This window comes from Pleurodeles waltl, chromosome 8 (genome assembly GCF_031143425.1).
Source record: "Pleurodeles waltl isolate 20211129_DDA chromosome 8, aPleWal1.hap1.20221129, whole genome shotgun sequence".
NCBI lineage: Eukaryota > Metazoa > Chordata > Amphibia > Caudata > Salamandridae > Pleurodeles > Pleurodeles waltl.
In genome coordinates this window covers 417,636,817-417,660,309 of record NC_090447.1, presented here as the reverse complement: position 1 = coordinate 417,660,309, position 23,493 = coordinate 417,636,817, and the positions used below count along the sequence as shown (strand labels likewise).

The window sequence follows — 23,493 nt, the reverse complement described above, 5'->3', positions numbered from 1 at the left end:
TCCTGGTCCAGCAAGGCCAGGCTTCACTGTGTGCCCTCTCAGTGAAAAATGATCTGGAATAGGTGACCCCCACTGTATTGGGCACCTTTAGCCGTCTGTCATCGGTTATTGGTCTGAATGATCTGCATTTCACTAATATAATAGGAGGTAAGTCACAAAAGTAGGTATATTGATCCTCTGTTGGAAGAAAAAGAAATGGGCCCCTTGAGCTTGTCATGTCTTTCTCCTTGAAAATATGCACCATGGCCATGATATCTGATGGTGATCCCTTGGTGCCTTGTCTTTGGGCAGTTCTATGTGTTTTGTCTAGTTTAATTGGTTGCATAGTGGGCTCTTCGAAGATGTTTTCTTGGGATGTATTTTGTTTGTTGCTGCAAGTGTCTGTAGGTATTCCTTGTATGTAGGTGTTTTGTCTTGATCAATTCTCTAGATCTTTGCATTTTTCTTGAAGAATAACATGTTCCTCAGGGACCGTCATATGTTGTTGTATATGTTTAGTCATTTACTTGTTTATGAAGATATTTCTCATTATCCTCCAAGAGACCTTAGAGTTCTGTTATTTTGTGCCTCATTTGTTATAGCTCTTTTTTCAGTCTATATTGACTGGTAGGATGTCCTCTGATCTCCATAAAGGCCCATAAGAGGAAATCTCTTGTGAGTTCTGGTAAATTCCTTCTTAGAAGTTCATGTTCCCTTCAAAGGTATCACTGGGGGCATTTTTCTTCTCGTTACCAGTACCTCGTTGTTTAGTGTAGGTCAGCATATCTTTTATGGTCCACCCCTCCACCCCAGTCCTGCTTGTCATGTCGGAGGTTGAACCCTTCTAGTGAGTATGCTGGGATATCCTCTCAATTGGTTGTTCTCCTGTAGTCTGGCCTGCTGCATTTCGGCGGCAGCCATCTTAGAGGTGCTGTGCGATCGCAATAGTTTGCAGTCATAGCACTCATAGGATGCTCTGGGAGCTGGTGCCTCTTTCGCTGTCTTACCAGGTGTGGGCAGCACCCCTTCTCTTTTAGGTGTCTCTGTGGTGGTGTGGGCAATACTCGCATCTCTTGGTTTTCTCTAGGGCTCTTGTTATCTGATTAATTGGGCAGGGATTTTCAGCAGGGGCTGGGAACCTCATGGAAGTATGCACACACCATCCTTGTGGTCGATCATACCAGTGCTCCCTCACCCACCACTGTATATTTAGAATTACCATACATTGTAATTCTAGTGGCTTCAAGAGATGTGACAGTTCTTAAACAAGTAATACATAGACTACAGTAAAAGTACAGTGCAGAAAAATGAATTGTGAGCTCACTCCATGAAGATACATTTTAAATTTTCCTAGGACTGGTGTAATATTATTACATGAATGTGATCTTCTTAAAGATCCAGAAGAAGTTTATAAAAACAAATCTCCTTACTCTAAATAAATTATGTTAATTCTAATTTGTAAAGAGGCACTTAGATGGGTTGAGAAGATAATGCATCTTAAGCCACTAAAACCCAAAGACTACTTATTCGTGATACTTTTTATCCCCTTGCTAGCCTCCATCTTCGCACCTTTTGTAGCTGGTTATAATTTTTTTTTTCCTGCCATTGTGTGCTACATTTATTGGGAAATAAAGGTGTGTACTATCTGGTTTGAATGTATAGTGTTTTCAGACAACTAGAAATTGCATGCACTTCCAAGGAGTGCTTAAGCCCAAAGAAAAAAGTAAAGCTTGGAAACGTAGAAACCTGCTAATCAAGAGATCGTAAAGAGGCTTCTGCCCTTGGGAGGGACAAACATAGGGCTGACAAGCTGCGACAAAAATAAGAAGCAGGCAAATGAGAATGACAGAAAGCCAACCGCTGTTTAACCGTTTGAAGCCCCTATATATTCTTGGCAAACCCACCATATATCGCACACTAGACAAGTAAATTGAACATAAAGGGAACATTTCTAGCTACCCCATTGTTCCTAGCTAATGGGGAAGGGGAATAATTGGTCTTTCTCACCTCCTATGAATGTTTCAATGTCTTCTCTAACAGTCCTTCAAGTCATTTGAAATTCTGGCTATTGAAAACACACGCCTTGAGCTCCAAGATAACCAACATTAAAGATCAAGCAGCTGTAACGAGGCATAACCCATCATCTTCAAATTCCAGTAGATTTGTATCCGCTTTCACCAATTCTGTTTCCGTGGCTCAAATCTGTCAAAAACTTGAATACAATTAAGTGCATGACTATCCAAATTAAGGTGTCAAATGATTGCACCATTTTGAAAGTGAATGGTGAATTTGCTACGGGCATTCATTTGCAGTATTATCTCGGTCTACTGTATGATTATTTATTTATTTTTGTCTCTGAAAGCTCCCAGAAATACCAGCTGTGAAGGAAGAATTGGAGGTATATAAAGATTGACATAAAAGAAAATATTTTCTTTTAGTATACTTTAGAATATATGGAGAGCTGTCAACAGAGTAACCTAATGATTTAGTACCTGTTGCAGAAGGCCATCTTTTGCAAGGTGTTCCCCCAGATTTTTGTCTCCTTTTTTACTGGCTGTAGAACTACGTCCTTTAACCGTGCTAACTAGAGGTAAAGTGCCTGTGCTCCCCTTTCTAAACATGGTAAAATCGGCATACACCTGATTGCCACCTTTTTAATTTACTTTGTAAGTCCTTTTTTATAATGTAGTATGTGCCTAGAACATGTACACTAAGGAAGTCATTATGACCCTCGTGATCCATGGACCGGCAGGGCTGCCAGAGCGATCTCACTGCCACGGGACCGATGGTACAGACCGCCATATTACGACTGCGTTGGTTTGGCCACTGCCAAACCGCCATGTCCCTGCCACTCTTGCTGCGGCCCACCGGGCTGGAGGTTTCACCTGCAGCCCGGCGGGAGTCGAATAACCGCCAAGGTTATTCCAACTAGGGTCACTGCCAGCATTTTCCTGGCTGTCTCACAGCCACGAAAATCCTGGCGGAAAGGTATCCCAAAGACAGGAACTTGTGTTCCTGTCACCGGGATACCCTCTCAGACCCATCTAGATGCATGCATGTACCCACACACACACGCACTCACCACATTCATCCCCTTAGACATGCATACATACACATACACATCACACACGCATACTCTCCATCCACACCCCCTCACTTCAACTACATACATAACCCCCACCCCTTACTCATCTTCACACAACCACACCTCCCCACCCCTCAATCATACCTCACCCCACACACCATATATGCATACATTCACCTGCACACTCTTCCCCATCCCTTACTCATTCACCCATCTGCACACACCCTCCCCGTCCACATGCATACACATGCGCATCACCACATTTACACACAGACACCCATGTACACACTAACACCCATTCAAACCACCCCCTACCCTTGTGGACGACACTTACCTTGTCCAACGAGGTGCTTCTCCATGAGGAGAGGGGACCCGGCGCTCCCACCGCCGCACAGAATTACTGGTTGTAATTCTGTGGGCGGTCTTTTTCTGGTGTGGTGGTGCTGGCAGTGGAACTGCTTACGCGCCACCAACCGCCGTAGTGAATGCTGCCAGAAATACGACCGCCAGCGGTGTGTATCTGGTGGCCGTCATAATACGGTGGTCCTGCTGCGGCAGTCTTCGGAAAAGACCACCACAGTCTTAAGGAGGGCCTAAATGCTACAAGTAGGCTGCAGCTCTGCAAAACATGCTTCCATGTCTAAACCTCCCTTTTTAATAATAAGCCACCTTTTAAGGTAGGTCTTAAGTGTATATAGGACAGGATGCATGGCATTTAAAAAGTAGGACATGTATATTTAATGTATTGCATGTCCTACCAGTGAAAAGACTCAAATCATTTTTCAATGTGGCAAGGCTGTCTGTCCAGTAGAAAAACACTAGGTTTCATTATAACACTGTACACTGCTTATCTTCAGTTTGGGACCAACCGGGAATGTGATTAAAGGATTCATTTGAATATTATTTTAAAATTTTACTTAATGGTAAAGTCAGATGTTTAGATTACTGTTTTGGAAATTATTCTTTTATAAAGTTGTCATCATCCTGTCTAAGCCAAATGTGCCTTTCTACCAGTGGCCAGTGTCTCCAAAGCCCTGATGTTTCCCCTGGAGTGTTGTGTATTTCTTCTACATAGTGGACAAAGAGCCTTTTGTGTGTGGGAAGGGGTTTCCTCTCCTGAGCATGATGACCAGGGGCTGTACCCAGCCCCTGCCTGACTTGAAAGAAAGCCTACCCTGATGCAAAGCTCACCTGGTTCTGCCTACACTTTGCCTCACTAGTCAGACTGGCACCAACCTAGAACTGGTTTAGGGGATAGACAAAGGCCAGCCTTTTGCCCACAGTCTGGTACTGGGCATACAAGTGGGCTCTACAGGCCTCTTACCAGAACATTCCTGATCCTGTGTGAATCAGAAGGATTACCCTGTTGACCGAAGAACCCGAAAGAAGACTGGGCCTGTTTGCCTTGAATCCAGGACCACAAAAGTGAATCCATGGTTCAATTTACTGACCTCCTGTTTGCGCTACAGTGACACAAGAACCAAGAGTCCTCACTCACTGCAACCGCCCAACTGACCGGTTCCAAGTGTACCTGTCCTGAACACTACTGCTGGCCTCTGCTAGAGTAAGCCCTAACTACCAACTTGTGCTTCTCGGGTCCTGGACCTTTGGCTGGTATTGGAGTGTACTTCTCCTTCCCACATTGCAAAAGCCAGGACTTTGGAAATGTTTTGCCCACTTTCCCTCCAGAAAATTGACCGGGGTCTGATACTGCTGTTGAATTGCTGTTCGGATTCAGCTTACTGGTTTTTTCCCGCTGAGGGAGATCTGACTTCCAGAAACTTTTCGAAGTCTCAGTGTAGAGGGCTTCACTGGGACCAACTGCAAGCAGCAACACTTTGGGGCTTTCCTGGGAACAGACTTTGGGTGATCAGAACTTTCCTGCCTTCAACAACCACACCGGGGCGTCACTATTCAGCAGCCCTTGTTCATTGAGTCCTGCCTTGGATCCGGCTCACCCCACTGACGATTTGTCAGACCACTTTTTATCCAGAAAAGTTTGAGTCAGAAGGTAAACTTTTCACTGGAGTGAACCTGGTCACTGTATTCAGCCCACGCTCCATCATGGTTGGCCTGACCATTTGACCGTGACCCCACGTAGTGCGACCAGATAACCATGGTTAGTGCTTTGTGCTTTTTGGAGCTTTTTTTACGTTCCAACTTAGAAAATTTGTATCTCTAGTTCTAGATACTGGATTTGTTTTTTGTTTTATTAAAATTTACTCTAGCTCTGTAAATTGGATTGTGATTTTTCTTGTGTTGTGCTTTCACTTTATTAAGGTGTTTCAGTACTGCATAACTAACTTACACATGGCCTCTAAGTTAAGCTTGACTGCTTTTGTGACGAGCTACCAGAGGGTTAAGCAAGGGTTTATTTAGTGACCTTTGTGGTTCATCATGATGAGGATTGGAGTATTAGTTGAGGTTGGTACTGTAACATATTTTCCTATGATTGTTGTGAGTTAGCTCATCTTTGTACACTGGTTGATAGAGGAAGAATTAATACAAAATGGAGTACCATTCTCTAAATCTTTTTCAGTCCGTCATTTCCCCACCACCCTAACCCTGAACACAATGTTGTATGAGCGTAAATTAGAAACACAACATCTTTTTATTGGGTTTTGAAAGGAAATACAGCATTTAACATCAGTGGATATACAATATGCAACAGCAGAAGAAGTATTAATGAGTTAATAGATCACAAACAAGGAACTGAGTGGAGAGGCCAGCGAGAGGAGGCCTTCGTCTGTGTATCAGGATGCGCTGCACTGCTTAATTAATCAAAAAAGTGTATTGTTCCTGTTTCTGAACATGGGCAACTGAGGGGAAAACATTAAAACCAGGAATGAGGGAACAGCAGTAATTCTTATGTGTGGGCTCCAAGCAGAGCCTTACTGCGTGCGGATACAGGGTGTGGAGCATGCAATTCAGCCGGTTAGTAGCTTGATTTAGGACTGAGCTTGGAGTACGAGGGTTGGTGGCAGTAGGCCTGTGGGAGTTATGGAAAAAGTTATGTGAGAGGGGGATGAGGGGGCCTCAAAAATAAGTGAAGTACAGGAGATGTCCGTGTGAGTGGTAAATATGGAGTCAGGGGGGGTGACATTGCAAATATAGAGCTCGAGGGGGCATGATGTCATTAGGCACTCAGTTGGAAGTCCGTACGCAGGATTGCCCGCTGGGGGGGGGGGGGAGGAGGACATCTGACAAAGCCATGGGTTTCTCATTCCGGAGCACCTCCACTTTGGCTGTGTACATTTACGGAGTGCCCCCTGCCAGGCCTCAACCGCAGCGGGGTTGAGGAGCACCCGTGTAGGGTGAGGGTGACCTTGGCAGGAGGGCCAAGGCTGAAAAGCAGGCTTACACTGTCGCTTTCTGCGTCTGAAGATGCCTAAGTCACAAACTTCCCATATGCGTGGATCTCCTAACAGTAATCTCATGTAAGGTGGTATATACTGAGTGCCTAAAGCCTTAAAACCCAGAGCATGTCCAATGAATGTGCTTAAGGTCTGCATCTGAAGTGTGACAGCACAGGCAAGAAGCATGCATGTCAGGGTAATAGTGATTTAGCTGTGCAGGGGTAGGACATGCCCTGTGTAAAATGTGAAACTAAATGTTCTTGAAGCAGGACTTTCGGGAGACCTGCTGCGGTTGCATTAACGCTATGTCCCACTCCTTGTCATGTAGGGCTCTCCCAAAGTCCTCTTCCCATTTATGTCTGTGTGGTGAGGGGGGTGTTCAGAGGTTTGTGGATGGCCTTGTAGAGCCAAGTACTAAGACGCCGACCTGGGTCCATTATAAGAATGGTGTGTACGACTGGGTTTTGAGCCGGTTCGGTGTCTGAGGTGCCCCGTAGAGTACGGCAAGTATTGCAGAATGGTGGAAATATGAGGAACTGACCCGTAGGGAGAGCATTATCCATGGATAGTTGGTTGAAGGGGAGGAGGTGACCATCGAAGCAGAGGTCACCAACTGTGTGTAGGGAGCAGAATGTCCATGCTGTCAGGTCTGCTGATATATATAAAAAAAAAAAAAAGAAAGAAAATGGGGGAGGTCTACTAGGTGAAGGTTAGGTGTGTACAGTGGTTTTGCCATGGTATAGACTATTTATTCAGAACATTCATGTGCATGCTACCGTCACTTGTAAGGACCCAGTGGAGGAGGGTGGCACTCATGGAAGGAGGAGGTTGCACATTGTCACATTTGGGAGATTGCCCCGGGAGTCTCCCCTATGTACTGGCCTGTAGTCCAGCGTGAGCCATTACAACTGCGCAGCTAGGAAATATGCTTCGAAGGAGAGGCTCCCAGTCTTCCATGACCCACTGCAGTTTTTTGTGGGCCTCGCTGCAACATGTGGACTCCCATATAAGCATTGCACAGGAGTGTCCAGATCTGTGAAGTATGAACATGGGTGGATGAGAGGAAGGCTAGCAAATAAATAGACATCTGGGTAAGATAAATCATCTTTGCTAAGGCTATTCTGCCAATTGGAGCAAGAGGGAGGGATAGCCAGAAGGTAATTTTGTGATCGGACACCTATCAAAGCCCTGCGGAGGTTTCCCTTGTATAGATCTAGTGGGGCATGATACAGTTTGACATCCTCCGCCCCCCCCCCAGTGCACCAACAAAGCTAAAACCACAACACATAATAAACTTTTTGGATGAATTGGGTAAACCTCCGACATCACTAAGTTTTGCAAAGAGCCATGACATTTGTAGTAAGAGGTTCAAACTTGCAACACTCTGATGAAAAGGAAAATAAATGGAAATTCCAAATTACCTGGCCACACTAATGGCCTCCTTTTTTAACTTTAAGCAATGATTTTATCCATTGCAATAATAGTGATGCTGCTGTGAAACATCCTGTTCACTTATTAAAATAGTGCTCAAGCTATAGCACTTTGTGATGTTATGTTCTAAACTGAATTTATCTAGATGTTGATTTTTACTTTTTTATGTGAGGCATTTACAGATTAAATTTAGGCACTGTAGAATTCGACCAGTGTGTTTGTCTTTGTACAGTTTTTTTTGCACATCTTAGTTCAAATTAAAATATGACATCTGCACTTCTTTAATGTGTTTACTCTTCAGGGAATACTAAAGACAAAATTGTTTTTTATTTAATTGGCAATGCTGGTTTATTTTGTACACCTAAAGATGGGTACTAGGCTATTACATATTCGGGATCAGGGTTTCCATTTTGTCTTTGATACATTTTTGTTTTGCATTCATGTCTGAAATGCGTTTTCTGCATCTACTTATGTTTTTTTACCACTTTCTCCACGTCTTAAATGTAGCTGTCGCCCCACTTTTTGCCTTTCACGGCTTCTGCAACATTAACGTGTTTATTTTGTATCTGTTAGGCTTTTTTGATCCATTTTTTATTTTTGTGAAAATCTCAGTGTAGCATTTTAACATCACAGGCGGTATCTTTAGAACAATCTCGTCTTTCGGAGCCGGACTTCGAATCCTTTCATATGCACACGTAAGGTTTTCTGTACCACCCTCTTCTTTCTCATATAACGTGAGCCCTTCTAATTAACATTATGTGCCGACATTCAGTAGCGACAATTGTGATTGAATGCTGCTACAGAGTATGTATGATTGTCTTACTTTTCTAAAATTGTTTACCATGTGGTGGTGATTTATTTTGAAGCTTTGTACCCTTAGTTAGCCTTCTCCCCTAATTGTTTTCTTAATTTACTATAGTATCTCCCTTTTCAAACTCAACACTCATTGGCCAGGGGTTCTGTTTTTACACCCCAGCTTTGTTGCAACATTATTTCTCTTGTAAATTAATGAGACGTTTGCTGTTGCCCTCAATATATATCTGCCTTTGCTTTAAATATATATTCTACAGTGCTCTAAAACTCGACTGAAAGATGTTAGATCGATGTAAAACAAACAAATATAGAAACAGCTTACATCTCGACCAGTCCTCCTCATTGGTCACTGCCAGATAATAACGCTAACTTTGAAACAATGAGTAGTACTTGCCACCATTTTAATCCCAATACGTGTTGCCTCTCCACCCAGACATCCTGGTCTATTCCTCAAATCCAACAAAGGATGTCACCAGCAATACACATAGTGACTATTCCCCTGTCTTGAAATGTTACCTTCCTACCACCAAGATCCTTCTCCACTACAGACATTCCTTCCAGTTATCTCCCACCAAAAGAGGTTATTTTGAGGCCTGGAATGAGTGACGGTCATGACAATACCTACCGGGGAGGGTTCCTGGGGGCATGTGTGGGTTTTTAAGCCTGGGTAACCCATGCATGCAATCACTTCCAGGGGAGGGTTCCTGGGTGTTGTGTGGGCTTTTAAACCTGGGTAATCCATGCATGCAATCACTTCCAGGGGAGGGTTCCTGGGTGTTGTGTGGGCTTTTAAACCTGGGTAATCCATGCATGCAATCACTTCCAGGGGAGGGTTCCTGGGTGTTGTGTGGGCTTTTAAACCTGGGTAACCCATGCATGCAATCACTTCCAGGGGAGGGTTCCTGGGTGTTGTGTGGGCTTTTAAACCTGGGTAATCCATGCATGCAATCACTTCCAGGGGAGGGTTCCTGGGTGGTGTGTGGGCTTTTAAACCTGGGTAATCCATGCATGCAATCACTTCCAGGGGAGGGTTCCTGGGTGGTGTGTGGGCTTTTAAACCTGGGTAATCCATGCATGCAATCACTTCCAGGGGAGGGTTCCTCGGTGGTGTGTGGGTTTTTTAATCTGGGTAATCCTTGGCCAGCACTCTGTTCATCGCTCATCACAGCTGAGCAGCAGTTTGCCACCCACCCATTATTTTTTTGTGTGTATATTAGTGGTTGTAGAATATATGTTTTGTAAAGATTTGAAAACCAGAGCGGATATGTTGTCTGTGGATCTAAAATCTTTTTAAACTGAAGTTGATGTGGGTTTGTTGCTCATTTCAGCTGAAGGTTGACCAGGGAGCAGCCTTCACCATATAGTTGTATCCCATGGTTGCTCACACAGTGGCATATTTATTTGCTGGGAGTTTGAGATTAAGCTCGATAATGGGCGGCTCTTCCGGTTATTTCACAAAAGTTTAAGTGCACTTTTCATTATTGTGCCACAGTGTACCGAACTCGTATCATATAGCTCGTAAATTACAGTCTCTTGAGGCAATAAAGGTTTGCTATCAAGTTGTGCATGATAAACATCCTTGAATGATGATAAATATAATTTGACAGTGGTGTGCACACAGGTTAACGCCCTCATTTGCCCATGATGTTTGTTATTTGTCGCTAATATAGACACGGGTATTGTTTTCAACTTTAAGTAGCCATTCTTCCTGATACTTTTCAGAAACATGTTGCATAACACGTGTATGCCTGAACTATAACCACTATTTTAACTTCATCCTCTACGTCTCACCCTTTCCTCTCTGCATCTCGTCCCACCTTTCTCAGCCATTTTTAAACAGTGCACATGTTTGCCCTCCTGCGGAAAATATTTCAAGAACTGGGCTTGGTTGAGGAGGGAGTGGTAAAGCCTAGTCTAAGTTTTACTTGCCTTTGTGGCAAGTTGTTTCTAACTGGGATGGTTAGCTGTGCTGCACTTAGATGCAGTTTTATTGTGGCGCATCTAAAGCATGTTCGAATATACACCGTTTCATAAATGCATATTTTCCTTGAACAGGTACCTTTAACGAGTTATATAATGCAGCATTTGTGAACTTTAAAAAAAAATCTAGATGAAACCTTGTATCTAGGGAAGTGATTACCTGAAACAATCCCTGGGGGCTTTCCGTGTTGACTTGCACACGACTTCGAGCCCCAGTTACAGTAATCAGGCGTCGTTTCCACACCATAATATTGCAAACCGGGAATAAATATTCTCCGTCATGTCAGCATTTCTTGGAAAATAGGTCCATGCGTGCCTAAAAATGTAGAGCTGATTATAATACAGAAAGAACGTGGGCCTAAATTTGTCACGAGCTTCATGAATGATTAATTGTCTACACTGTCTCTTTACCCCTGAGCGCGCGAGCTTTATTGGTTTCAGGTGTATTATTCAGCAAAACCTACTTAAGTTATTTTTTTCTGGTAACTTTCTTTTCTACGCTTTCTTTCTCGGGCATCTGATGGGTCATGAAGCTGTACATAACACGTTCAATGTTAAGGACTACTGTGCATGTCATACTATGCTCTGCCCTGGTTGCGATGGTCGTTCAGATGCGGAAAGCCAATGTATATTTGTGGATTACTCGCTCCCTCTCACCTTCGGACCATGTAGCTTGGTACCTTTTTATAAGGGCCGAATTTCAGTAATGTATTCTTACACAATTACTTACCTAGTTGTGTGGGTCCGAACGACCTTGGGGCAGGGGGGATGGGCTTATCAGGTTCGAGAAACTTTCTTTTTGGACCTAGCCCGAACATTTTTCATGGTCAAGGAGGCGCGTTTTAATTATTTTATTCTAAGATGAGTACTGTGAGAAATGGGTTCCTTTCATTTAATCTCCCAGGATTTTACACTTTTTGGGATACTTTTTTTTTCTTTTTTAATAGCGTTTACCTTTTAAGATAAAGTTTGATGCTGTGCATCTAGGGTAAGGGGCTCTGGGCTGGGTGTGTGCGTGCAGTGGTGTATGCTGAGCATGTGAGGCTACCGTCTTACATAGCATAGGTCTGTAGTGCTTAACTGAAAAGAATGGATGCTTTACGGCATTATAAAATACAGGTGAAATCTGTGCCAAAGTATTGTGTTCTGCTTGGGCTTAGTGAAGTCAATGAGCTACCAGCACTTGGGTAATGTACCCAGAGTGCAAATCCACGGTCACTTTTGTGACATCTGCACTTCTTCTGGCACTTGAGGATTTGTCCTTCTTGGAGTTTGCTCATAATTAGGTTCCATGCTTTTGTTCTCCCTGGTGGGCCAGATGGAGGTTTAAAGGCTGCCCACACTGTAGACATTTGACTGTGCTTGGCTCTTTTCGAGGGAAGGGAAGGAGTGAGGACAGAATCTGCATATGCTAATTACCTTTCACACTGCACTGGCTTGAGAAAGCTCATTCCTACAGAAACAAAGGTGGACAGACAGACATCTGGAGACATTAACGGGGAGGACTCACATTGAAGTTTTAGACAGAAGAGATCAGGCAGCTGTGACAGTTTGGGGGGGCAGGGCTTAGGCTCTCAGAGAAGGTCATTCAACAGATCATTTCAAGTCACCATGTTTGTCTCAGAACGCTGTGCAGAAGGGTTGTAGTAGAGGTGGAGTGATGTCACCTTAGAATCGGGCAAAGATGCCTACCATCCAACTCTTTCCACCTCCACTTAAAAACTCCCCACACAAGGGAGTGACTGAGACTTTGCTGGACCTGGGAGTGATGACCCCGAAGGAATGCCCAGCTTGAAAGAGAAGCCACATGACTTTCTTGCAAGATGGACTTTTGGACTACAGCTGGGACCCAGGTACCAAGAGCGTTTTTCTAGGTCCATTGGCACTGTTCCTACTTAAACCCTCTGGGGAACAGATGACTAAATGACCTGCTTGGGGGACCCTTTAGTTTTTTTTTTGATCTTCTACGGACTGGTCCTTCAAATGGGTGACCTCCATCAGGAGGAATTCACAATGCAACCAGAACCTGCCCACATGGAAGCAGGTTACAGAGAATGAAGACGCTTTAATGAATATGATTGTAAGATGGTACCATCCAAAGTGTTGCATTGATTTATTTTGACATTTCTGCTTTTATTAATATGGTGGTACCATTTCAAAGCCAGTAGCCCTACCTTTTGATAACAACACCCCCTAACATTAGAAGGTTGTTTCCTTCGGTATTGTCACCTACCTAGTTTAACATATTTGTAAAAATAAAATGCATAGGATTCAGAATGTGTGTACGATAAAGTAATTTTCCTATTTTATAAAAAAAAAAAAAAAGAGCACTGAATTGACCTGATTTATTGGGTGGTGGTTATGCTTGCTTGTGGATTGGGATACTGGCATACCAGTTTACACCACCTCCCCTGAGTAAGCATGAACTTCTCTACTACTTTCCTACCCTCAGTCAGCAGAATGTTATAATGGGGGTGTTAGAAATTGGGTTGTTTGTTCACTGGAGTGTGCACCCTGGCCAAGCAGAAACCACAATCCTAGTCAAGGTAAGGCACAAGCAAACCCTAAATTAATCTGTTAATCCTCTGGTAGCTTGACACAGAGCAGTCCGGTTTAACTTGGAGGCAGTGTGTAAAGTATCTGTACAATACTTAAAACCGTAAAACAGCGACAACATCACACAAAAATATTCCACACCAGGTAAGAAAAAACACTTAGAATTAAATAAAACGAGACCAAAACAACCAAAATCCAATCAGTAGAACCAGAGTTTTTAATTTTTAAAGAATAAACTGCAATATAGCACTTAAAGGCATAAATCAACAGTGGTTGCCTGGTCACATTGAACTGGGTCAGTGTTAAAGGTTCAAGGAGACCGTGATGACTACCGGTCAGATACAGTCCAAGATTAGTCCTGCTGAAGTTTTACCTTCTCAAGAATTGTGCCAAGAGTCCTGTTTACAGGGAAGAAGTTCGCTGGGAGCAAGGAGTGGATCTCTAGCGATGGTTGGTGGGGGGGCGAGCAGCAGGCTGGGAATTGCAGAAGGACAGGCTGCAGGCGGCGATTCACCCGGTCAGCCGATGTTTGCCGTGCGAAGAGATGGACTTGTGACTGCTCACCCTGGATTTCTGGGTGAGCTGCAAGGTTCCAGAGTAAACAGGCTCATTAATGTTTGTAAGGAGCCCAAAAGCTTGACTTTAAGAGCTTAAAGACCACTTACAAGGGCTCAGGACCTGAGAGGTGCCTCTGGGGAGGAGGGCAAAAGCTTGTTGAAGACTAGCCCAGGAGCTGTGGGGAGCATGTTATGTCCCTGAGGCCTCAGATCAGGGGGCCAGCAGACTAGCCCTTTGAGTCAATTTGGGGTCCTGGGTTCAAGATGAAGTTGCAGATCCAATTCTTCCTTCCCAGGCAAGAGGTCAGGACAGTGCAGCAAGGCAGCAGCTCCTTCAGGGCAACATTCCAGAAGAGTGGGAGTCCCTTCAGCAGCACAGCAGACTTTCTTCCTAGAAGAGTATCCACAGGTTCAGAAATGTACTGAAATGGTGGTGTTTGATGTCCAGTATTTATACATTTATGCCCTGACGCTGGAAGATGGGCCAAACTTTTAAACAGCGGCTTTGAAGTTCAAGGGGGTTCCTGCCTACCCTGCCCTAGCTAGAAGCTGGCTGGAGTGACAATACAGGGTCATTAAGCCTTTTGTGTGTGGACAGGACATAGCTTATTCAGGTACGTGAGGCTGTGTCAAGCTTCTCCCTCTAGCCTGCCTAGGATGACCCATTAAGTCACACCTATGCTCCTATGGTGTGTGTGGCTGTCTAGGAGGAATACACAAAGTCCAACTGCAAACTACGCCCAGTAATGTGACCAGAGACAGGCTGCAGGCACCAAATGGCTAGTGCAAGAAAATGCCAACTTTAAAAGTAGCATTTTTCAGAATCACAATTTGAAATCAGACTTCACCATAAATTGGGATTTTAAATTATGTTTCCATAGACGCCAAACTTGAAGGGGCCATCTTTTCTCATTTGGAAGTTACACTTATAAGAGGTAATAAGGCAACTCCAATGTTTACCTATAGGAGAGATAGACCTTGCAGTGGTGAAGAACGAACTGAAGAGTTTCTGACCACCAGAACATGTAAAAGTAAAAAGTATGTTCCCACTTAAAAAAAATACAAGGCACTATGTCCTCTGGGCTGTCTAGTGCCCACCCTAGGGTGAATTATATGTATTAAAAAGGAAGGCTTGGGCCAAGCAAAAGGTTTATTTTGACCAATGGAAATGGCAGTTCAAAACTCTACATACAGGCTATGCAATGGTGGGCCTAAGACATGTTCAAAGTGCTACTTAAGTGGATGGCACAATTAGTGCTGCATGCCCACTAGTAGCATTTAATTCACATGCCCTGGGCACATGTAGTGCACCTTACCGGGGACTTATAAGTAAATTAGAAATGCCAATTAGCGATATGCCAAAGTTACCATGTTTTGGGGCAGACAGCATGGGCACTTTACCACTGCTGATCTGTGCTAATGTGTTGAGTCATAAAGCTAGCAAAAATGTAGTCTGCAGAAACAGGAGGTCTGAAGGGAAAAAGTCATGGAAAAACCATGTCAGCAATGCCAGGTCTAATGCCGGGACTTTGATCCCAGTTGATGGATGGCAGCAGACTTATTACTTGTGAAGGGCCCACATCCTTCACAGCTAATAACCCACTTTCTTGCAGGTACATTTTAGCATGCCAGGTATGAAACATTCTGCTCTCCCATATTCTGAAATAAAAACATTTTTCACAGTTCCATCACTAGTTGTCAACCTACAGGAGCCTTGTATAAGGTTGCCTTTGAAAGTTTTCCTCAATATAGCAACCAAAATTGAAGTTGACAATCTTATGTTCTTTGTTAACAAGAAAATGTTTTTTTTTTTTTTTTTCTATCCCACCAATGTACCCCCAACTTTCAGACATTAGCCACCCACTGACTGGATTTCCCGTCGACAATAAGAATCAGCTGATAGTGGGCATACTCTGTGCTATTTCTAGGCATAAGCCAAATAAATGGTCACCTACTGGTGCCACCAGCTGAAGGGAGCACGGTTTGTGAACCCAGTAAGCATGGGCCTATCTATATTGGGAGGCCATGAGTGTGCTACTTTTTATTGTATGTGTTTCTCTCTGTTGCATCCCTTTCTAGCTCCTCACTTTCTTGATGATTTAACTCTGTTTCTATATGCAATCGCCAAGATTGGGATACTCTAATTTCCAAGTTAATAACATGGCCATCTTTGACTAATGATTTTAACTAACATTTCTTTTGCTTGACTTGTGTAGGAATCACAGTAGCGATTTTGAATTCCCCTGCATTTGAATCATGTTACTGATTGATCTAATAAATCCTTGCTCTTTGGCTTTGTCTTTAATTAAAAGTATAATTTTTAAATCTTTACACTCTCCTAAATATTTAACATTTCAGCTCTGCCTAAGACTCATGTCAATTTAATTACCTACTTTATTTAGTTTTGGTGATAGTTAACATTGTGCTTCAACGAATCTTTGCTAATAATCCACTTTTTTTGGGGTGATGAGTCACCTCCCACGAGTCTTTGTATTCTGCAGTAGACCTGTGTAAGAGTCATCATGGTCAGGGTAAGCAACCCTATCGTACATTTGATGTCTGACTGTAATTACCCTTTTTGAAAGGTTATTGGGCATTTTGAAGCAAACAGGCTATTCTTTCTTACGATATGTTAGCATGTCTGGTATTGGATTCCAGAATTTGACTTGCAGTTTTATAAACCTCACCTTCAACACGAGCCATTGGGGTGCTTTGCAGTGTAAGAAGAACAAGATTAATCAAAACTAGATAGCCGGTAGCTCAAGAGAAGGAATCGTGAGATTTCATAAAATCAAAGAAGTTTGCAAGGACTGGTGATTTATTGGAGCTAGCTGGGAGTTACTCAGTGGAGTGAGAAATCCTATGAGATTTCAGTTTAATTTATGGACACCAACATGAGAAGTTTCAGACTGAAGCAGTAGTGCTAAAAAAGATTTTGGAGGTTTAGAGCTTAGACTCTTTAAGGTCATGTGGTTTTGCTTCTCAGATCACTTGTGCCTCCTGAGATATCCAGCATTGCTCAATGTGTCACAGGATCCAAATTTCACATTACTGAGGCCAAAGAATGCCTCTTTTGCCTGTATTCTGGTTAATGAAGGGAGTAGGTTAGACTGTTCCCATTGGAGCCTGATCAAGACTCATTTGCATACCATTTCTCCCAATGGAGAGCCTCTAAAATACATGTGAGGTAGTCTAATTTCCCAAAACAAAAGAACTGAAGCACTACTTTGTTGTGGGTTTGTGACAAATGTGAACTGCTGGCCAGGACTGAATTTGCACAGCCCAAGCGAGAGAGGGCAATTGCACATTCTGCTGTTTTTAGCTGGGGTGGTATGATGAATATTTCTTGAGATGCAAAAGGTGGAAGTTGTCTCATATGCTGGTGAGATTGTAATGATGTATGAATCAGAGTTGGCTCAAGGATGCTATATATATATATATATATATATATATATATATATATATATATATATATATATATATATATATATATTTATATTTTTTTTTTATACATGATATGTGAAGCACTGCACCTATGAAGCCAGAACCTCTGACAAAAAAGCAAAAAAAATTCTAATGCTCACAACCACTCTATCGGACTTTTAAAACTTGATTTGAGGTGTGTGTAAGTACTAGGTCTGCTTCAGGCGTTTTTCTGAAGATACTTATACAGCTTTCTAATGTTCCCATTCACACAATCTACATGATTTTGGCTAATCCTATTTTTTTTAATCTTCATTTGAGCGTACTTTGCATCTTTGTACGAAACTCATGCTCACACTAAGTGCTATCACATCTAATTCACTGCTTGCTAAAACCAAGTAACTTGTATGAATTCTGCTGTCGACCAACTAGAAGCGAGAAAGTAACTCAGTTGTATGTTCCTCTGGTTCATCTGAGCTAATGCTATAAATCTGGCATTTTCGTGAATGGCAGTCAGCCTGACCTCCTGGTTTCATTTGCAGCTTATTTGTTTGCACCCTTAGTAAGAAGGTAAGTAGAAGGGAAAATCTATTCATTTATTTTGAAGTTAACAGGGGCTCCTTGTTCATATGTTGTACATCTGCAAGAGGAAGATGTATTTTTACTGTAGTTTTATTTTCGGTATATTCTTTAGTTTTGTTCAGATCAGCACTCCAGTTAATAAAAATGCTTCACTAAATTTTTACTGTAATGTAGCCTACACTGGTAACAGATTTACAGCCCTATCCTACTACTAAAGGATTTTAAGCCTTTCTAAGTTCAATCAAAGAATCCGTATGTCACTAGCCAGATAAACCTGTGTTTGGCACAAAAGCAGGCAGGCCTAACTTGGAGGTAACGTGTAAATCAGCAGTGCCCCCTTCAAATCTGAAAAGAAGGATTGGGAGGGGAGGGAGGGGGCGGAAGAAACAAATATAATTTTAAAAAAGAATCTTACCTTACCGCCGTCTCCCGCGGTCTTGCTCCTGTTCCCTCGATGTGGTGTCCCTGCAGCTGCATTCACTGGGACACCAACACAGGCTTCCCAGCAATTCTGGCGCTGCTGTCATGCTAAACCTAGCATGAAAGCAGCTCCGGGATTGGTCAGAGCGGCTTGGACTACATCTCAGACACAACCCTGGGACCTGTGGAGTTTCTCCAGCCTGGCTGTTTAACACAGCCGGGTTGGAAAAACCTAAGTGCGCAAGTGTGTTTGGCAGGCCTGAGACGGTTGGCCAAACACACATGCTCACTTAGGTGCACTCTCCCCTCCTTCCCACCTCCTGTGGCCCAGTCCCGCCCCTCCCTTCACTGCTGGCTGAGCCAGCAGCAGAAAAATAAAATTACTGTTTTTATTTTTCTGCTGCTGCTGGCTCAGCCAGGGGAACAATGCTCCTTTGTCATAGCTGCCCCTGGTGTAAAGTATGTATGCAGCACTCAAAAAGTAATAAAGTGAAAGCACAATGCACGAAAAATCCCACACCAATTTAGGAAATTGGAGTCTAATTAACAAAGTATAATGACACAGAACAAAACGAAAATACAATCTGTGGAAAAAGAGATGATTTAAAAAATATATTTTTAATACCTATTATTTGAGCTTTGAAACTAGCTCAGAGCTTGCACAGTGCAAAAATATCAGCGTTCACTACAATGGAGGTTAACACCACCCAAAACAGTTACAGCAAGAAAACATCAAAAGACAATCTAACAAGGGGTGATGGAACAGATGAATCATTGATAAGCCCCAGCTTTTACTATTAGGCAGGAGGAGTGCATTCTAAATCCAAGGGTCCAAAAGATGTGAAGTCCAGGCAGTATCAACTTTTCCACAAGTTTCATTAATGCAGCTAAGAAGAAGCAGAGATCAGATGATACAGCACAGCTGTTAAAATACTCCCTGAACTGCCCACCCATGAGTAAACAGAATGGTTGGACTACCTTAGAAAAGTATTTGATTATGATTTTGGCATACTTGTTAAAAATGTACTTGCTTTCATTCAGATAGCACATATTTAAACTGTAGGCATAGCAGTCTGATAGAAAAATAAAAGATATTGGATATCAGAATTCTAACGCCACAATGCATCCAGTTTTTTTCAATAAGCTAACTTTGTCGGTTTTTATTCATTGGTTGCATGAATAAAAACATTTCAGATTAGATGATTTGCATTCTGATCTCTTAATAGTCAGTCGTGTGCCATGCCTGTTCTTTTCAAGTATATACCTGAGGTTTGTAGTGATTAGATTGCTTAACTTAGATGGTCAAACAGGTAAGCTTTTTATACATTTTTTTTATTTTAATTTTATTTTTTTTGGTTGTAGCCCCTCACCCCACGCCTTCACACTTCGGCGAGCTGTGACTGCTGCCAGTCATGGTTGATTGAGTTTATCCTATTTCTCTTTATGGAGTGCTTAGTTTTAGCTATGTTAAGGTTTTTTTTCCTCCAAAATTTGAAGTGTAATAATAATTTTGGGGATGTTTTTTCATTTCCTTGTTGGCTGCATACTGTGTTCTTTTCAGGCTGAACTGATCAGGATCTCCACTGTATCTTTCTATAGTGGTACAGTGGATTCGTAATATATTTGATAGTATACGTACCTGCTCATGTCACATTTCTGATGAGTTATTTGATTTTGTGCATAAACACGAAAGGATACTCATTTGGCCATAATGTCAGATGGCCAAAATCTTATAGAAATATTTGTATGCTGAGTTTCACTCAGAAACGTGGTGAACTGAAATGTTCTTTCCCTATGTAACTGACTACCTTCAGATGTGTATATTTTCATCCGATAGTTCACATGAATGTCTCAAGGGCTTCACTGTAAAGGAAGGCTCTCAAGCCTTTGGGTCATGTCCCTAGTGAGCGCAGCAGACGTCTGAGGTGGGGTCACTTGGGTAGAGCCAGAACATTCAACAAGTAATAATACACTTAATAGTTTTGAAATATAAGGGTGAAAAGGTTAAAACAAACCAGTCAAACTTGGACTGCCGTAGAAAAGCATAGTCAAATCAATGAAAGGTTTGATAAACCCTGCAGTACAGTGTGTAGGTTTATTTTTGATCAGTATTGTTGCCCATTTTCTGCAACTAATTTGAATAAGAATGTTTTTCTGTGAATAAATAGCATTGATTATAATACAAATGCATGTTATTTTCTTTTCTGAAGGTACTCTTTTGCTCTGCCCAAGTTCTTTAACATGAAGTCTAAAGATAGCTGCTTAACAGAGCGGTCACCTCTGTTGAAATGTGCGTCTACAGATAGAGGGTGAGTAAATATCAATCCAAAGGGTTAATCTTTGAACTTTAACAAATACATTTTGCTAAATTATTCATCACCTAAGCATTGTTTTCCTCAGACCTGACAACTTCTAAACTCTTCATCCTGTGAGAGGGGAAAGCCATGGAGGGCTCTGGGTATGGAGAAGGGGCGGGACCTTGAGCACATTACTCTCTAACCAGAGGCACTTCTACCTCCGCCCATTGCTCCCCCTCCCCCGCACCCCCATCCTCCCTGTGAAGGGAATTCCAGCTTACTTTGTTCCACTGTGATATCTGCTCTTCATTAGGTGACCGTGTCAAGGAAACCTATATAATGTGTGATACGTAAAGGCACTGTATGAGCTGGCAGGGCTACTTTCTGTTGGATAGTCATATATTATGATAGAATAAGTTGAAGTTCTTCATAGTGTTATTATGATATTGCCTGCAGTGGAACACATTCAGTTTTTTCACACATCTCTATTAAGCCCCGATTGTTAAGGGACCATCTTCTTACAGCTTGGGGGCACATAATTGTCAATTACAAGGAAAAACATTTTCCCTCATTTACAGGATCGGGAATGAATGACTTATGCCCTTGCAAATGGGAATGTGTATGTCTTTCTGTGAACTGTAGAAGTTTCTATGAACACTGGTCAGGGTGACACCCAAACAACAAATTAAAATTCCCTTTAAGTTTTGGCTGATTGTGCGATGGATTGACAGATCATATTATTTTTTCTTTATAGATGTAACTGCTCTTAAGGTTAAAAAAGTCAGTGAATTTATACAGATCGAAGCCAAGTTTTAATAAAGAACGAGTGTAAACTCGAAACCTAATGCTAGAAAAAGATAAAAGAAAACGCAGTGTTTCCATTAACACCTGCATATATGGAATTAAAAAGAAATGTAAATATCTCCGACTCCAATGTAAACTAGAGGTCCGCTGAGTTCAATTTTCAAGGGAACATGGCCAGGTAGAGATGGGAGTTAGGACCAGTCAAATTTTAGCTTCATGCTAAATGTTAGAATGAAAATCATTCCTGCAAGACAAGTCTAAAGTCCTTGCAGAAGGAGAGTTTTGCAGCATCAGATGTAGCAAGCAGGATCTCTTCAGAAAGGCAAAAGCTTAAGACAAAAGCTCTTGCTAGTAGAATGTGACTTCTAAATGGTAATTCGAAATGGGAGTAAGTCCGTTTCTGATGTCAGATATTGGATGGTGTGGGCTGTTTTATCAAATCCAGCATGAGCAATAAAGTGGATATTTCTCCTGCTCTGAGCAAACTTGCTTCCATAGGCCATATGTAGAAGAACTCAGTGTGGTTGAAGTTCATTTACAAACACACACCTAATGAATGCTCCGGTATTTTAATTTGCCCAGAAGCCTTACTGACCTGTCAAGTCCCAAGGGGTTCCCCCGGTCGCCTGCGATTCTCACCATTTATTTGGCTCCTTTATTTAACGAGATACACCAGTAGATGTAGAGCCATGTAGTACATCACACTACACACACGTGTGCATCAAATGGTCACAATACAGTGATTTTTAAATGCCCTTCAAGATCTACTTCTAGATTTTGGATCAGAGGCAGTATTTTTCCCTACAATAACATGATACCAAAACCAGGGGCAGTTCCTGATAATGGGCGGAGGGGCCACGCCCTTCCAATTTTGTAAAGCCATGTGGATAGTAATTACAAAAAGCAATTGCCATCCTCATTTCTTTAATAAAACAGTACCTTTGCTAGCCTGATGTGACACTCGCTAACACTGATCTCGTCACGTCGGGCAACCCGTTGGGCAGTTTCCCCAAGAAGACACATGCTTAATTGCGCACTTGCCAGTCATTGTGACTTGTGAGCAAGCTATGCAGGCTGACATGGTGTCTGCTCTGGCCTGCAGTATTTGGAGGTGCTCATGGGCCACTGACTGATGATGCTAAGCAGTGTCAGATTTTGAAGCCTCCCCGGGCGTGTAGCGTCAGCCCTGTACCCTTGGAGCTGCTTGTCCATTATTACTAAAGCGGCCTCCACCCCACCCTTTATCAAGTCGTCCCACTGTGGCCTGTAAAATGCCTGCATGATACCACCCAACCCTGTGAGGAGTTGAGAAATGGAGGGGTTACGGGAGGCGCCTTTGTAAAAGGGCATGCCAGTCCATGAGTGACCAGACGTCACATGCTGTAAACAGCTGCACGGAGCATGCTTCCTCCGCGCCTCGGGTATCTGCTCAGAGTTTTCAGTTAGAGCGTGCTTATGACTCTTGACCTGGACTGGTGTGCAGCGCCTCAGTCTGGCTGCGCCACCAACTCCTGCTGGGATTGGCCTGTCCAAGACTGCACAGGACTGGCCGGAGGACAAGACGTCCCTGGCCCCGGTCTCGTCCAGTAAAGTATGTTTTATTTATAGTAATTCAAATCTGACAATGAAATGGGTCACTTTGGGTTCCTATATTCATGTTTTTAAACGTTGTTTTAAACGTCAGTGTTTAGAAAACGTCCACTGTTTTTGCCTGTAAAGACTGGACTAGCCACAACACTGCAGAATTTCTGAACAATGAATGCTAAACACGTTACGGCAGACCTCGGCATTTTAGTGCCCGTCATTTATATTTCAATCTTTCACTTAATCTTTCATTCCCTAAGAGTTTTGTATGTAAAATATCTTGTGTTGCTGTATTTTTTTTTTTTTAGTGTTCAATATTACTCCCGTATAATGCATACTTTTAACTGAGTCGTGGTGCCTATTTCGAATTGAATTTTGGAATGGAATAGCCTCTAGTTGTGCATAACGGGCCAGGAATCAGAGCTCTGAAGTTAAGGCTGAATGCCTCAGTGCCTGACAGTGAGTAACACAGCCCTGCCAAGTACCACGGAATCAGGTGTTACACTAACACATTTCAGTGTGGTGGTCCGCATCACTGTATTGAAATGTAAATTCACGCATTATGCGCCTCCTAAGGACAGCCGGAGCGCTGCTTTAATGCATCAGGGCTGTTAAACTGTCTGCAG

At 42.6% G+C, this 23,493-nt stretch overlaps 1 protein-coding gene across 1 annotated transcript in view; it reads left to right on the top strand.

The window, feature by feature from the left end:
• OCA2 (OCA2 melanosomal transmembrane protein) overlaps positions 1-23,493 on the top strand; it is an 866,379-nt gene that overhangs the window by 73,274 nt on the left and 769,612 nt on the right. The window contains exon 2 of the mRNA XM_069204281.1: positions 20,393-20,491. Coding sequence (XP_069060382.1) covers positions 20,424-20,491 — 68 coding nt within the window. The 5' untranslated portion in view covers positions 20,393-20,423. The remainder of the gene's footprint in view (positions 1-20,392; positions 20,492-23,493) is intronic.